The sequence below is a fragment of the Myotis nattereri genome (genome assembly GCF_964212035.1).
Source record: "Myotis nattereri genome assembly, chromosome: 16".
Classification (NCBI taxonomy): Eukaryota; Metazoa; Chordata; class Mammalia; order Chiroptera; family Vespertilionidae; genus Myotis; species Myotis nattereri.
The window spans coordinates 20167482-20182230 of record NC_138091.1 but is presented as its reverse complement, the minus strand read 5'-3'; the positions used below and the strand labels follow the sequence as shown (position 1 = coordinate 20182230).

At 38.3% G+C, this 14749-nt stretch overlaps 1 protein-coding gene across 2 annotated transcripts in view; it reads left to right on the top strand.

Moving 5' to 3' along the window:
• The window catches only part of RABEP1 (rabaptin, RAB GTPase binding effector protein 1), a 113899-nt gene that overhangs the window by 52876 nt on the left and 46274 nt on the right, over nucleotides 1-14749 (top strand). For both annotated transcript variants that reach the window (XM_081109324.1, XM_081109325.1), the window contains 2 exons: nucleotides 6238-6398; nucleotides 10198-10317. In XM_081109324.1, coding sequence (XP_080965450.1) covers nucleotides 6238-6398; nucleotides 10198-10317 — 281 coding nt within the window. The remainder of the gene's footprint in view (nucleotides 1-6237; nucleotides 6399-10197; nucleotides 10318-14749) is intronic.

Below are 14749 nucleotides of genomic sequence, written 5' to 3'. Positions count from 1 at the left end.
AATTGTCAATTTGCATCCATTGGAAATTCTTTAATTCCAAAGTACTGTAAACAGCTACATCCGGATACTTAATTATTTTAATGGTCTGTTCTAGGCTTCTAAATTGGTTGAATCTTTTGCGGAACTGTTCAAATAATGAGCTTACTATATTCTGGTACATAAGTATGGACTCCATTACACTCGTTGTAGTGGCCTTCTCAAAATACTTTTTTATCAGAGGAAAATACTTATAAGTTTAGTTTCAATATCTTGCTTGAAAATTTTAAGTTTACTTTCAAAAGATTTGATGTATCCAAACATAACGTCAATACTTTTGCCAAAACCTTGTAATTTTAAGTTCAGTTCATTCATATGAACAGAGAGATCTGTAAAAAACATCCAATTGCTGACCCACTTATGATCATTGATCTGAGGAAAGTTTGCCAGATCCTTCTTCTCAATAAATACCGTAATTTCTTCAAAGCACTCCACAAATTGCTCAAGTACTTTACCTAGACTCAGCCATCTCACATTATTGAACAGCAGTATTCCACTGTAGGTTGAATCAACTTCCTGTAAAAGTGCAGAAAATTCTCGCTTGTGAAGGGGTCGAGAAGCTATAAAATTCACAATTTTTGTTACAGCTGACATTAAATCATTCAATTCTGAGAATCCCGATTTGGCACACAACACCTCCTGATGGATAATGCAATGAAAAGGTACAAGTGGATGTCTAATAGCTTCCATAAACAATTTCAGAAATCCCACATTTTTTCCCACCATATTTGGTGCCCCAGCTGTTGTGACTGGCTCAATTTTAGAGATATCAATGTTGAGGTCATTAATGTTTTTATAACAACCTTACATATTTCGTTTCCTGTTGTACTTATTGGCATTGATTCTAACTTTATCAATTCTTCTCTCATTGTGAGACCATCAGAATATCTAGCAATAATGGCCAACTGAGCATTTGATGTGACATCAGTAGTTTCATCAAGAGAAATCGAAAAATATTTATAACTATTTAAGTCTTTTTTAAATTGATGTATGTTTTTGTTAAGATCTATTATTCTGTCTTTGATAGTATTTCTACTGAGTGGTAACTCAAATTCTTTTAATAATATCATCTTTATTTTTCATATTGTGAAATAGAGCTGGTGCACATCTTAGAAATGTTTCCTTAATAAATTCTCCGTCACTGAGGGCTTTTCCATGCTGAGCTATGGAGTGAGCAATACAGTAACTTGCTGATGTTAAATTTGTAGAGCATATTATGAATTTAATGATGGCATTTGATTGACTTTTATAGAGGTGTAGCTGCCTAGAAATGTATTCCTTCCTTTCATCGATACTTTTTTTCAAGAGCTGACAATGATTAGTTTCAAAATGTCTCTTTACATTCCACGTTCTGCTTACTACAGTTTCATGACACAGTATGCACAATAATCTGTTGTTTCTGTCGACAATCCTGTACATCTTGGTTCACATGTCTTGAAAGGGTCGGCTACTGCTACTTCCACTTCATCATTCAATCTTGCTTTTTTATTTTTTTTGATTCTCCATCACAAGGCTGCAAAAATAAATAAATATAAATCACGGTGTTTTTTATAAAAGGTTGATAGGTTTCTTACCTATTAACTTTTTGCAGTGTTGTTGCACTGACTCCTGGTGCAAAACAATTCAAAGATAGTATGTATAACCAACAAATATATGGTGCTGTAATCAATTATCTGACACGCAGAATGTCTCGTCGAGCACTGTTGCACTGTATATCTTTTGCTTCTAACCCTCCCACTCCTGTCTCCTAACAAACATGGTAATCAAGTGCGTCCATTTGCCGAATGCACCCGAACGCACAGGAAGCTTACCCGAGGCACATGTTGACAATAACGAGGCCGTTTCCAGAATTGGGCATTTTGTCACTCGAGTAAAAATAAAATGTCATGAGTAAAGATTAATCTCTTTATAGTGCAATTCTTAACCTTTTTATATTAATGTCAATATGGGAACAATGTATCTTGGATGTTTTCACTATGTATCTTTGCTACGCAACACCAATGTACATGTTTACATCCGGTTTTAGAATTGCATTATTGATCATGAGTAATGTGAGCAATAATATTACTCGAGTGATGCCCAACTCTGGCCGTTGTGAGAGACAAATATTTGAATTATGCAATTTTTAAAAAAATATATTTTATTGATTTTTTTGCAGAGAGGAAGGGAGAGGGATAGAGAGTTAGAAATATCGATGAGAGAGAAACATCGATCAGCTGCCTCCTGCACACCCCCTACTGGGGATGTGCCCACAACCAAGGTACATGCCCTTGACCGGAATTGAACCCAGGACCCTTCAGACCGCAGGCCGACGCTCTATTCACTGAGCCAAACCGGCTAGGGCAATTATGCAGTTTTTTGTCTCTGTCGATGCATGTCACCCAAAATGAGTTCGCGTGTCACCTCTGACACACGTGTCATAGGTTCGCCATCACTGCCCTAATACCAAAACCAGATAAAGACAACACAGTGAAAGAGAATTACAGGCCAATATCTCTTATGAACATAGATGCCAAAATCCTGAACAAAATTCTAGCAAATCGGGTCCAGCAGTACATCAGAAAGATCATACACCATGACCAAGTAGGTTTTATCCCTGGGTTGTAAAGATGGTACAATATCTGCAAATCAATAAACGTGATATATCACATAAACAAATTGAGAGATAAAAATCACATAGTTGTATCAGTTAATGCAGAAAAGCATTTGACAAAATCCAACACCCTGTCTTGATAAAAACTCAGCAAGGTGGGAATAAAAAGATCACACTCAACATAATAAAAGCCTTATTTGACAAACCCACAGCCAACATCGTACTCAATGGGCAAAAACTAAAACCATTTCCCCTAAGAACAGGAACAAGACAGGGATGCCCACTCTCACCACTCTTGTTCAGTATAGTACTGGAGGTACTAACCATTGCAATCAGACAAGAAGAAGAAATAAAAGGCATCCAAATTGGAAAAGAATAAGTAAAACTGTCCTTATTCGCAGATGACATGATACTGTACATAGAAAACCCTAAAGACTCCATTCAAAAATTATTAGACTTAATAAATGAATTTGGCAATGTAGCAGGATACAAAATTAATGCCAAGAAATCTATGGCATTTCTATATACCAATAGTGAACTTACAGAAAGAGAGGCTAAAAAAGCAATCCTATTTACTATCGCACCAAAATTAAGATACCTAGGAATAAACTTAACTAAAGAGGTAAAAGACCTCTACTCAGAAAACTACAGGACGTTGAAAAAGAGATAGAGGAAGACATAAACAGATGGAAGAACATACTGTGTTCATGGATTGGTAGAATCAACATCATTAAAATGTCCATACTACCCAAAGCAATCTATAGATTCAATGCAATCCCCATTAAATTACCAATGGCATATTTCACAGATCTAGAAAGAACTGTCCAAAAATTCGTCTGGAATAACAACAAAACAAAACACCCGAATAGCTGTAGTGATCCTGAGAAAGAAAAAGTATGAGGGATCTCAATACCAGATATCAAGCTGTATTACAAAGCCACTGTTCTCAAAACTGCCTGGTACTGGCACAAGAACAGACATATAGACCAGTGGAATAGAATAGAGAACCCAGAAATCGACCCGAACCAATATGCTCAATTAATATTTGACAAAGGAGTCAAGAACATAAAATGGAGTCAAGACAGTCTCTTCAGTAAATGGTGCTGGGAAATTTGGTCAGACACATGCAAAAAAAATGAAACTAGACCACCAACTTACACCATACACAAAAATAAACTCAAAATGGATAAAGGACTTAAACATAAGAAGGGAAACCACAAAAATATTAGAACAATCCAAAGTCAGTAAAATCTCAGACATATGCCAAAGCAATTTCTTCACTGATACCACTCCTAGAGCAATGGAAACTAAAAGGAAAATAAACAAATTGGACTACATCAAAAAGCTTCTGCACAGCAAAAGAAACCATCAAAAAAACAAGAAAACCCACTGCATGGGAGAACATATTTGCCAATGATATTTCTGTTAAGGGTTTAATCTCCAACATTTACAGGGAACTCATACAACTTAACAAAAGGAAGACAAACAACCCAATAAAAAAATGGGCAAAGGACCTCAATAGATATTTTTTGAAAGAAGACATAAGGAAGGCCAAGAGACATATGAAAACATGCTCAAAGCCACTAATCATCCAAGTGATGCAAATCAAAATGACAATCAGGTTTCATCTCACACCTGTCAGAATGGCTGTCATCAACAAATCAACAAATGACAAATGCTGGAGAGGATGCGGAGAAAAAGGAACCCTTGTGCACTGCTGGTGGGATTGCAGACTGGTGCAGCCACTATGGAGAACAGTATGGAGTTTTCTCAAAAAAATAAAAATGGAACTCCCATTTGACCCAGTGATCCCACTTCTAGGAATATATCCCAAGAAGCCAGAAACACCAATCAGGATATATGCACCCCTATGTTCATAGCAGCACAGTTTACAATAGCTAAGATTTGGAATTAGTCTAAGTGCCCATTAGCAGATGAGTGGATTTAAAAACTTTGGCACATCTACATAATGGCATATTATGCTGCTGTAAAAAGGAAGGAACTCTTTCCATTTGCAGCATCATGGATAGAGTTGGAGAGCATTATGATAAGTGGCATAAGTCAGAGAAAGGTAAATATCACATGATCTCACTCATTTGTGGATTATAATGAACAACATAAACCAATGAACAAAAATAGATCTAGAGACAGAGAAGCATTGATCAGATGCTCAAACCTCAGAGGGAAGGCAGGGAGGGTGGGGCTAAGGGGGAGTGATCAACCAAAGGACTTGTATGCATTCATATAAGCATAACCAGTGGATATAGACACTGGGGGGTGAGGGCATGCGTGGGGGGGTGGGGGGACAAAGGGGGGATAAGGACACATTTGTAATACCTTAATCAATAACGGGAAAAAAATCTAAAAAAAAAAAAGCAACTAATGCCAGTGAATAAAGCTGTATGGGCACAGGGAGTATGTAGAACTGGAGAGATCTCCAGTGCAAAGAGTAAACTTATTATTTACATTTAATCCAGCTAATTATTGCCCATCCAGTCCAGTGTTGCCACGTCTTTTACATTTTTAAGAAAAATTTGGATTTTTTGTGAAATTTTTTCTGTAGTTTATGAAATAGAATGGCCTATGGGTTAGAATAAGCTTTATGGGCTGCCAGCTTGTGACCCTTGGTTTAAAGCAGTGGTTCTCAACCTTCTGCCCCTTTAAGTAGTTCCTCATGTTGTGACCCAACCATAAAATTATTTTTATTGCTACTTTATAACTGTAATGTTGCTACTGTTATGAATCGTCATGTAAATATCTGATATGAAGGATGGTCTCAGGCAACCCCTGTGAAAGGGTCGTTCGACCACCAAAGGGGTCGCGACCCACAGGTTGAGAACCGCTGGAAAGGAAGCGCAGTAATTTAGTCTCTATCTGCTGTTGCACTAGTGCTTAATTACTTCCTGCAGTTTCTGAGAAGATGATATTGAAATGAAGTTGCCCCTGAATCTTTGGATTCCTGAAATTAGTGTTATTATAAATGTGAAATAGTGATAACTTTTCTTCTTCCGACTTAGCAGTTGTGTGTCATTTTTGCCTTACTGCTCTTTGTAAGAAGGCTGGTTAAGTCTAGCCATATTTCTGAGTTTGTGGCTATCACTTAGGGGTTACTCAGAGCCTCTGTAACAATGCTGAGTATTGTGGCTTACACAAATAGGAGGTCATTTTACTTACAGAAGAAGAAACCCAGAGGTAGGTAATCCACAGCTGGTTACAGTGGTTCCACAATGTTCCTAGTGTTCTAGTCTCCATTCTGTTCCTTCTTCCTTACATGTGGTTTTCAACCTCATTTTGCCTCATGGCTGATAATGACTGCTCCTCCTTCAGTCTGCCTCAGAAAAGCAAACATTGGCCAGAGTATGTAACCTTTCCTAAGCTTTCCTCATCTGTAAAATAATATGACACAGGTTTATTTGAAGATTAGAGATGATGAAAGCCCTTAGCAAAATTTTTACACATAATAACTAGAAATGTAGTTAATTTTTTTAGTGAATTAAAAGATTTCCAGAAATTAGGCAGGAGCTCTTTATGTAACTACTTAAATTTTAGTGTACCAGAACATTTTTTTCATAATGCTTAGACATGAAATATTTGGTGGTGTGTTGTAGAAACAGTTCGTGACTATGAGCATCAGTTCCACCTTCGCCTGGAGCAGGAACGAACACAGTGGGCACAGTATCGAGAATCTGCAGAGAGGGAAATCGCTGATTTAAGGAGAAGGTTGTCTGAAGGTCAAGAGGAAGAAAATTTAGAAAATGAAATGAAAAAGGTATGAAGGAATGTATTTATCTGTAGATATATTTGAATCTAAATGCAAGATGCTTCAATATTATGGTAATAGAAGATGTACTTTAATGTTTTTTGTTGGAGGAATTATTTGGATACAAACCTAAATATAGTACTGGATGATTTGATGCCCTTTCCCAAATTTTTGTATGTGAAACTCCCTCACCTTCTTCAAATCTTTGACTAAATGTCTCCTCATGAGGCTTTTCCTGACCAGCCTATTTAACATTATAACTTATCCACCTTCCTCCTCTGATTACCCATATTCTATTCTAATTTTTCATTTTCCATAGTGCATATTTTATAATATACATAGCATTCACCTATTTATTATTTTTATTGTTTAATGCCTTTCTCTCCTTGCTAGAATATATGCTTCATGAGGGCAGGAGTCTTGTTTATTTATGTATCTTAAATACCTAGAATAGTATCTAGCATAGATGTTCAATAAATATTTGTTGAATGAGTGTTGCTGCTTGGTGATTGTGTTTAAACCGAAGATTTCATTTTTAATTTTCTTTCTTCCTCAGTATACCTTAGTTCCTTTGTGACAAAGGTACTGTATATTATGCTTGAACATATTACCATAGTGCCTGAACATAAACCAACTAAATACAAGGTGAAACATTTTATTGAGAAAATTTAAAACACTTTGGCCAGCCCTGGCTGGTTTGGCTCAGTGGATAGAGAATTAGCTTGTGAATTGAGTGGTCCATGTTCAATTCTGGTCAAGGGCGCATGCCCGGGTTGTGGGCTTGGTCCCCAATAGGGGGCATGCAGGAGGCAGCCAATCAATGATTCTCTCTCATCATTGATGTTTCTATCTTTTCCCCACTCCCTCCCTCTCTGAAATCAATAAAAACTATATATTGAAAAAAAAACAAAACAACACTTTTAGCCAGTTTGATTATATAAACTTTTACATTATTAGTTTATAGGCATACATATATTTTAAATCACATATTATATAAACTAATAATTAGAATTTGACTTTTCAATCAGATTAATCATACTCTTTGGTTCCTAATTCATGGTCCATATAAAGACTATTTAATTACATTTTCTATTTTTGTTAATCCTCACCCGAGGATATTTTTCTGTTGATTTTTTTTTTAGAGAGAGTGGAAGGGAGAGGGGAAGGGAGAGGAAAAGAGAGAGAGAGAGAGAGAGAGAGAGAGAGAGAGAGAGAGAGAGAGAGGAGAGAGAGACACAAACATCAGTGTGAGAGAGACACATTGATTGGTTGCCTCTTATACAACCCTACCCCCCCCCCCCACACCCCACCGTATTTGGGGCTCACAATGAACCCACAACCGAAGTATGTATCCTTGACTGGGAATCAAAACCGAGACCCTTCAGTGTGCAGGCTGACGTTGTAACCACTGGGCAACAACCGTGTCCTCAGTTGCCAGCCCTTCCCGTCAGTGCCTCTGTACCTCTGCACTTTACTTCCGCACCTCCTCTGAGTCTCAGTGTGCTTTTCCCTTTCCTTCTAGTTGTAGAATTTCCACTCAGCCAGCCTTCCTGTGGTTCTGGATGATGTCTGTTTTGTCTTTTAATTGTATTTTTGAAGTGGTTGTGTGAGGCAGCAATTTAAGGTGTTTACCTATGCCACCATCTTGGTTTCTCCCCCTCATCAGATTATTTATTCACTTGATTTTTAGATTCACTTGTTGATAGATGTGTATTTGTTGTTTATAATTTGTATCTTTACCTTTTTCTTCTTCTTCCTCTTCTTAAAGGATACCTTTCAGCATTTCATATAATACTGGTTTGGTGGTGATAAACTCCTTTAGCTTTTTCTTATCTGTGAAGCTCTTTATCTGACCTTCAATTCTGAATGATAGCTTTGCTGGGTAAAGTAATCTTGGTTTTAGGTTCTTGCTCTTCATCACTTTGAATATTTCTTGCCACTCCCTCTGGCCTGCATAGTTTCTATTGAGTAATCAGCTGACAATCATATGGATACTTCCTTATAGGTAACTAACTGTATTTCTCTTGCTGCTTTTAAGATTCTCTCTTTGTCTTTTGCTCTTGGCTTTTTAATTATGATGTGTCTTGGTGTGGTCCTCTTTGGATTCCTTTTGTTTGGGCTTCTCTGTGCTTCCTGGCTTTTTCCTGCTGATTTTTATTAGCTGACCTCTATTACCAATTAGTCTTGACTGAAGGTAATTAAATTTACATGCCTTCCAAACAGGACTTAGTATGAAATAAGATAAATGATGAAGTGACTATAAAAACTGGAAAAAAAATTGAATCCTTTCTTTTCTGAGAAATGTTTTCTAGGGAAAAAATCTCCACTCACATTTGGGCATATATGATATTTAGTGAATAAGGTTACTTTTTCTTTTTACTGCTAGAGACTTGGTGCATGAAATTCGTGCATGGTTAGGGTCCCTAGGCCTGTCCAGTGATCAGGGCTAATTGAGGCCTTCTGGCTGCTGGCCAGGACCTTGCTTCTGGCTGCCGGCTCGGTCCTCCCTTCCCTGACTGTCAGCTGCTGGCCGGGGCCTTCCTTCATTCCATGCTGCCCCCTGATAGTCCTTGCATGTCATAGCGAGCGATCGAAATCCTGGTCTCCTGGTCGAACTCCTGAGGGGACACTTTGTATATTACCCTTTTATATGTATAGATGAGGAAAACAGCTAACTTTCTGCCTTTATTTTAGTTTATATATATACTAGTGTCCCGGTACACAGATTTGTGCACATTGAAAGGAAATTAATTAGTCCCTCGGGTGCAGGGACTAATTAATGCAGGCGTCCCAGGTGGTGGCTGGTGGGGCGGGACTGGGCGAGATGGGCCGGACACACCCTGGAGCCAACCTCCCATGGTCCCTCCCCTGTCGGCCGCACCTGGGCCTATGCCGCGGCTCGAAGGGCATCTGCAGAGTGAGTTGGGGTCCCTCCAGAAGGTGGGGTCCCTTGGCCTGGCCTGCGGAGATTGGGTCGAAACCGGCTCTCTGACAATCCACGGAGGGGTCCTGGAGTGCAAGAGGAATCATGAGAAATTGGGCTCCTTCTTCTCTGGTTCCGGGTTGTGTCACCCGAAAACTGCTGCTGCAAGTCACCGCAGCTCGGCAGCTCCCGCATTGAGTGTCTGCCCCCTGGTGGTCAGTATGTGTCATAGCTACCAGCCGGTTGGCTGGTTGGCCGGTCGCTTAGCCTTTTATATTTATAGATATGTAAGTTTCTCACCAGTTAACTAGTTTATGGATCTTGTTTCCTTTTAATCCATGTTTTTAAGAATGAAGGATGCAAAACAGCACAATATTTTTAGATGCCATTCTTTGGGTTTGTTTCATTTAAATGTCAAAAGTAAAAAGATTTAAACTTCTCTTGTTTAAATAACTGGATGAAAGCCTTTCTATAGCAACATAATTTTCAAATATTTTAGAAAATACATTGTTCTATTTTTAGTGTTTAAAAAATAGTCTTTTCAGTACTTGTAAAAAAATATGGTTTCATTAATTTAGTAACCAGAATTATAAAAAAAAGTGTGTATTTCCTTTTATACATAGAATATTTTCCAACTTAATTAGTTAATTAAAAAGTCATAGTGTCATGGTGAATTCATTTTCTTCCAAATTCTAGATGGAATACATGCAAAACTATGATTATGACTTGACATTTAAAGTAATACAACATTTAAAGTTAGATATGGTTCATTTTTGTGAGTGCTTCAAGACTTATTTATTATACTAATTTTAACAAGTGGGTGGGTCATTTCTTAGAAAAGCAATTAGTCAATAAGTTGAAGTATTTAATTCTTTTTAACCGTAGGCCCAAGAAGATGCTGAAAAACTTCGGTCTGTTGTGATGCCCATGGAGAAGGAAATTGCAGCTTTGAAAGATAAACTGACAGAGGCTGAAGACAAGGTTAAAGAGCTGGAAGCCTCAAAGGTTGTGAAACATTGTTATTCATTTACTTAAAACCCAAGATGCTACTCTAATTCCAAGGGCAAAGTTAGAATCACTAAGAGGGTAAAAACTGTAATTTAGACTATTTATCTTGAGAATCTCACTTTCTTTAAAATGTAAAAAAATGTCAGGAGATGATTTTGTCCTCGTAGTATTATAAATAATCACAATAGTGATGTTGATGCTGCTTTGTTACAAAGTTAGTGTTTATTTTCTTATCAGAATGAGACCTGATCTCATTCAGTTTCTTTTTAAAAACTATATATATTTTATTGATTTCAGAGAGGAAGGGAGAGAGGAAAAAAAACACACCAATGATGAAAGAGAATCATTGATCGGCTGCCTCCTGTACGCCCCACCCTGGGAATCGAGCCCAAAACCTGGCCATGTATCCTGACCAGGAATTAAACCGTGACCTCCTGATTCATAGGTCAATGCTGTTCTGTGGTGATGAAATTGTGTGTTGTTCTGAGGTGATGAAATCACACATCTTCCCACTCTATCATGCCCAGGATGTGAATGGTCCCTTTGTCCAGCATATCCATGCTGTGTCAGTTACCTGCCTGTTAGTCACTTAGTAGTTGTCTCAGTTTTCAGTATCACACTGTGGTATAACAGTGCTTAAGTTCAAGTAACCCTTATTTTAACACATTGTATGCGGGAAACGTATTTATACGTTCTACCAGTGTAGTAGAGCGCGGGACACGTATTAATACGTTTTTTATAGACTAGTGGTAGAATGCGGGTAACGTATGAATACGTAAACTAAAGTTATCATAATTTTACTGAACGTTGCCATTTGCGCAAAAAATTAGCAAAAATGGCCCGCGCCACCTGTTAGCACGCGATAAAAACTACCCACAAACAAATGTGTTAATTAATAATGGCCCCAAAAAACAACAGTAGTGATGCTAACAATTTAGATATGCCAAAGAGAAGCTATAAAGTATATGTATGTATGTATAGGAAAAAATATACTATGTATATGGTTAAGTACTATCCTTGGTTTCAGGCATCCACTAGGGGTCTTGGAATGTACCCTCACAGATATGGGGAACTATTGTATATAATTTACCTAGAATACATCTAAACAAAAAATGGGCAAGATCTTTATGGAATGTATAGGGTGGAGCAAAAGTAGGTTTATAGTTGGTTGTACGGAAAATCTTACCTAATAATAGACAAACATGTAAATTGACTACCTTCGCTATTCTAACCAGCCAATCAGGAGAATATGCAAATTAATAAAGATGGAGGTTAATTTGCATATGTAGGCTCCAAGCAGTGGAGCGAAGCCTGACAGCCCCGGGGCCAGAGCAGCGACAGAGCAAAGGCCTGGGTGCTGGGTGCCAAAGGAAAACCAGTGCCAGCAGCCAGGGGAAAGGAAGATCTATTGCACGAAGCTCTTCGTGCAACAGGCCTCTAGTAATACAATAATTAATAAATAATAATAATCCTATCTAATAAAGACAGAATAATGCAAGTTGACCATCACACCATCACAAAGATGGCAGTGCCCGTACCACAAGAGGCGGCACCCAGTCCTCTCAGCCCTGCTGGAGTCCACCAGTCCTTTCAGCCCCGCTGGGGGTGGCAGGCATGTGGTGCGGCCAGAGCTGCTCTCAGCCTCCCAGCCGCCCAGGTTGGGCCCAAGGCGCAGTTAAGCCTCAGATGTCGGCTGCCCAGCCTCCCAGGGCCACCCGAGGCTCAGGTAACCAGGGCCAGCTGAGGCTTGTGCTGCCAGCAGTGGCAGCAGCAGAGGTGTGATGGGGGCATCGTCTTCCCCTGATCACCAGGTCGCCTCTTGCCCCTGAGGGCTCCTGGACTGTGAGAGGGGGCAGGCCTGGCTGAGGGATCGCCCCCCCACCCCCGCCTCCAGTGCATGAATTTTCATGCACCGGGTCTCTAGTACAAGAATAAACTTTCTTTGTACACACAGTTGTAAATGTACTTTTGCCCCACCCTATATTAAAAATGAGGATCTGAATACATGTGTGTTCCTTAATGAAAAGTTAATGTAATGTAAAGCAGGCATATACTTAGGAGCCTTGGGTTGTCATGGAATATTTTGCAGATGCAGTTGTAAACAGGATGAGCTTAACAGGAGCTCAATGAAAAATGTAACCAACTGCAAAGAAGAAACCAATGTATAATTAACCAAACAGTGTGTATATAAGGAATGGCTAAGGCTTCTTATTCAGGGAGACAGAGCTTTGAATGTGAATCTCCTGTCTCCTTTACTTACTGCAAGTAAATAAAACTACCTTGTGACAACCAAAACAAGCAGACAGTATATCTGAAAAATAATCTATAAATTCAGAATTCCACTAAAAAACCAATAAGAAACTTGGTGAGTAGATTCTAGAATTCATACAGACAAGCAAAGGATCAGAAATATATCCAGCAAAATTCTAAGAAGGCAAGGTGAGGAGACTTGCCCTACCTACCAGATATTAACACATAGTAAAGCTACTGTAATTAAGATAGTTTGTTATTGATTTAGGGAAAAACAAATAGACCAGTGAAACAGACTAGAGAACCCAGAAATAGACTCATATATGAAAATTTGATATATGACATGTGGCATTACAAATCACTGGGAAAAGAAAGGGTTGTTAACAAATAGGCTTTTAAAATAATTAGTTATAAATAATGGAATTAAGTGAAATAAACTTTCTACCTCACACTTTACAAATAACTTTAATGAATTAAAAGCCATAAGAGTGAAAAGTAAATCTTTAAAACGTTCCTATGTTAAATAAAGAGAATGTTACTTGAGGGACAAAAACATTTCTTAAATAAGACAAAAATACTGTCTGTGAAAGAAATGATTGACAAATTTGCATACCTTAGAATATAAAACTTTTTAAAAAATGTCACACCCAAAGTTGAAGAGCTATAGAGTTAGAAGTTATCTGTACCTCAAATACCTGACAAAATAGTATCCAAACTTAATAAAAATTGCCTAGCGCACAAGTGACAAATGGCCCAGTAGAGAAATAAGAATATGAGCAAGCAGTTCACAAAAGAGGAAATCACAATAGTCAAAGAATGTGAAAAAATATTGAACTTCACTAGAAATCAGGGAAATGTTAGTGAAAATGGGATACCATTTTATCCTAGCCAGATTACATTACATATTTGTTGTGTTCAGCCTGGCCAGTGTGGCTCACCAGTTGAGTGTTGATCCAGGAACCAAAAGTCACTGGTTCAATTGCCAGTCATGTCACATGCCCAGGTTTCGAGCTCAGTCCCCAGTGAGGGGCGTGCAGGAGGCAGCCGATTGATGATGTTTTTCATCGATGTTTCTATCTATCTTCTTCCCTCTGTCTCTTGAAAAAAAAAATGTGTTGTGTTCACTCCCTGTTTGAGTGTGTGGAACTTTTCCCAGTTCTAGCTGCTGTGCCAAGTTGGAGCCCCAGTTGACTGTTAGGGGGTTCTTGTTGCTTTTTGTTACTTTCTCTTGCATAGATGATGGTACCACGTAAGTCCATATAGGTAGCTTTCAGTGGTTTGTCCCCACCTTCTGTGTATCACTTGGTTTTGTTTTCTTTTAGATATCCATGTGCTTTTGGTTTTGTTAGTTTTTTAAAAAATATATTTTTATTGATTTCAGGGAGAGGAAAGGAGAGAAAATCATCAGTTGACTGAGCCACACCGTCAGGGCTGTTATTTTATTTTTGTAAAGATTTTTTAAAATTGATTTTTAGAGGGAGAAGAAGGGAGAGGGAGAGAGCAAGAAACATCGATGTGAGTGGGAAAGATGGATTGGCTGCCTCCTGCACACCTCCCTACCTACTTGACTGGAAATCCAACTGGCAAATGATGCCCAACCCAGCCACACCAGCTAGGGCTGGTTTTCTAATTTTAGTTAACTCTGTTAGGACATGTGGAATTCAAGGAAATTCATGTACTGTTCCACCATTGCCACTATTTTCCCAGAGTGCTGCTCAATGGCCTTTGAATGTTAGAAATTTAATGTTAATTGAGTCAAGTATTTGTTCTAAGAAGTAATAACTGGTAGAGTTAGTGGTATATACTACTATTTTGTAGCTGCTGCATTGACTCTTTTATGATCAACTGAACAATTATTCTCTCCAGGTAATAGGAAAGTGCCTCACAACAGCCAGCACTTTGTCATGCTTCGTTAGTATCTTTCTGATTGGCTGACAACCTCCAGTGAAGCATCAAATGGCAGCTTTAAATAATTATCTTAAGTCTGTGACCAGTATTACTGTATTGAATGAATATCTAGGAGTAAAGATAACTGAAAACAGATCAGTCAGCTATTTCATGTTTGAAGAAGTGTGAAGATGAAAGGCATGATAATGACCTTGAAAATTAAATTAGACATAATGGTTAGAAAAACGATTTGTAATGCCACATGGAAGTTAACTAAAGGCTAATGAATGGA